At 39.7% G+C, this 2,189-nt stretch overlaps 1 protein-coding gene across 1 annotated transcript; it reads left to right on the plus strand.

Moving 5' to 3' along the window:
* The first annotated feature begins 908 nt into the window (after nucleotides 1–908).
* LOC149181117 (uncharacterized) lies at nucleotides 909–1,532 on the plus strand. Its single transcript, XM_089414088.1, has one exon. The coding sequence runs from the start codon at nucleotides 909–911 to the stop codon at nucleotides 1,530–1,532; it is 624 nt and encodes a 207-aa protein (XP_089270214.1).
* Nucleotides 1,533–2,189: the final 657 nt, after the last annotated feature.

Below are 2,189 nucleotides of genomic sequence, written 5' to 3' on the forward strand. Positions count from 1 at the left end.
TGACTCCATTGCCCAATGTGTGGAGGCACTGTCTGCTCTCCCAAAGTTCTATGGTTCTTGGCACCTCCACGGAGCGGCAGCTGCCATCCCAAGTGGAGCCGATGTTAGACTCCGTCTCATGTCAGAGATTGATTCTTCTTCAAAACCCTGTTTTGAAGAAGAAATCATTAATGTGTTGTTTTAGATTATGTAATTTATCTTCAGCTCTTCAACTGGCAGCGACTTCAAGCTCCTACCTCTGTAAAAGCACAAAGAAAACAAAGCATACATCAGACTCTACTGTTGATGAATTTGGTCAAGTTTTATCTTCATATGATTTCAACTATCATGGCACAGAGGTTCTCTACAGTGGCACCCTTGGTACAGAGCTTACTTGTGAAATATTCATTGGTCCAGTTTACTATCAACGACTTCGTCATATGGTTTCAGATAAATTTCAGGACAATGTCTTTGTGCAATTATTTTGCTCCATCCAGTATCGTGTTGTGAAACAGAATGCTGACGATGCATTTTATGAGCTGCAAAATCCTCAAGAATAAATTCAAGCTTATGTGTTTGATGTGGTTCGAGCAAATGTTCCAAAGATGAATTTGGATGAATTAATTGAGCAAAAGGGCGATGTTGCCAAAGTTGTGTTAGAAGAGCTTGAAAAATCAATGGGGTCATATGGGTATAACATACAACAGATACTTGTGGTTGATATAGTTCTGGATGCTTCAGTACAGAAGGCAATGAATGAGATCAATGCAGCTCAACGACTTCAACTTGCAAGTGTGTTGGATGAAGTCAGAGAGGGGTCGCGTGGGAAAGAGAATTCTTCTGGAAAATTGATGTTGCAGATCCAGATCTTGATCAAATATTCATAGCCTCATATACCCTTTGGCTTGTTACAATTGGGCACTGCATTCATGGTTATTACTGTGATCACATGCTCAGAGTCTATAAATTTGTGGTTCTTGCTCGCATCACTCTCTGGTTCGTTGGCATACATTGCGGCGATAGAACTAGAATCTGGAGAAGTTAAAGAAGTGACATTTGTTGCTCATCGCGTTGCTTACAGTGTTCTGGGAACTGTAACGTCGCTTTCAGGGCAGTCCAGGGAAGGCATTTCTTTGGAGGCAAGATCACTCTCAAAAGGCTATTATGAAGAAACAACAACAGACAGTTCAGGGAAATATCGACTTAGGGGCCTTCTACCCAACACAAGCTATTCTATAAAAGTTGTAGTGAAGGAAGACTCTGGAAGCCAATCAAGAATTGAACGGGCATCTCCAAGTTTGGTTGACATACAGGTTTGCTTTACAGATATCAACGATTTGGATTTTGTTGTCTTTGACCAACCAGAAATAACCATTATAACCTGTCATGTTGAAGGAATCGGCCTTGACAAACTTCATCCTCATTTGGAAGTTCAAATCAAATCAATGAGTGAACCTTTTAAAATAGAGTCCATCATTCCATTGCCAAATGACATATGTTTTCGAAGTTCAAAATTTGCCAAAGGGAAGATGAACCGTTTGCATATGAATTAAAGATATTAGTAACGTGGCAGTTGTTGCAATATTTAAGGCGTTCGTTTCATCTAAGGAAAATATGCGGCATAAAATCTGGACAGGGACCATTTATGGCATTGCAGTGACATCGTAAAGGCCATGGTTTTGCTCATCATCCTGATTCTCTTGAGGAAGACGAAGACGCTGAAGAGGCATTCAACATCATGACTTGGCTAAATAAATACTTAGCTCAAAACAGAAAGAGCAGTCTTTTCCCATTTATTTTAGATCGTATTTTTAATACATGAATTGTTTTTGACCCCGAGCTCAACTGTGTCATAGCATTTTAAGACATCTGTCACAGTAGAAAACGGGGTCAATTCGCCTACTTTTATCCTCAGTCCTGATTCAAAAGGATCAGCGCTCCATATGTCAAGCCATCAGAGGATTTTGGGAAAGGCTGTTCTATGTTTAGCTTAGATGAAACGCCCATTTCTAATTTTTGTAATTGTAACAGCGCAGAGGTTTTGGGGGCGATTGATTTTTCCTGAGAAGCATGTATCTATTATAAAAAAACAAAAATCATTTGTGAGAGATAGAGAGGAGAAAATTCTGAGCACTGAAGGAGAACTGAGCTCCATTGTACAGTGTTTGACAGAGGGATTTTTAATGAAATTTCACAGCTCTGACTTCTGA

This window comes from Pinus tabuliformis, chromosome 3_2, assembly GCF_031772625.1.
Source record: "Pinus tabuliformis cultivar Carrire ecotype Pingquan chromosome 3_2, CPIR1, whole genome shotgun sequence".
Classification (NCBI taxonomy): Eukaryota; Viridiplantae; Streptophyta; class Pinopsida; order Pinales; family Pinaceae; genus Pinus; species Pinus tabuliformis.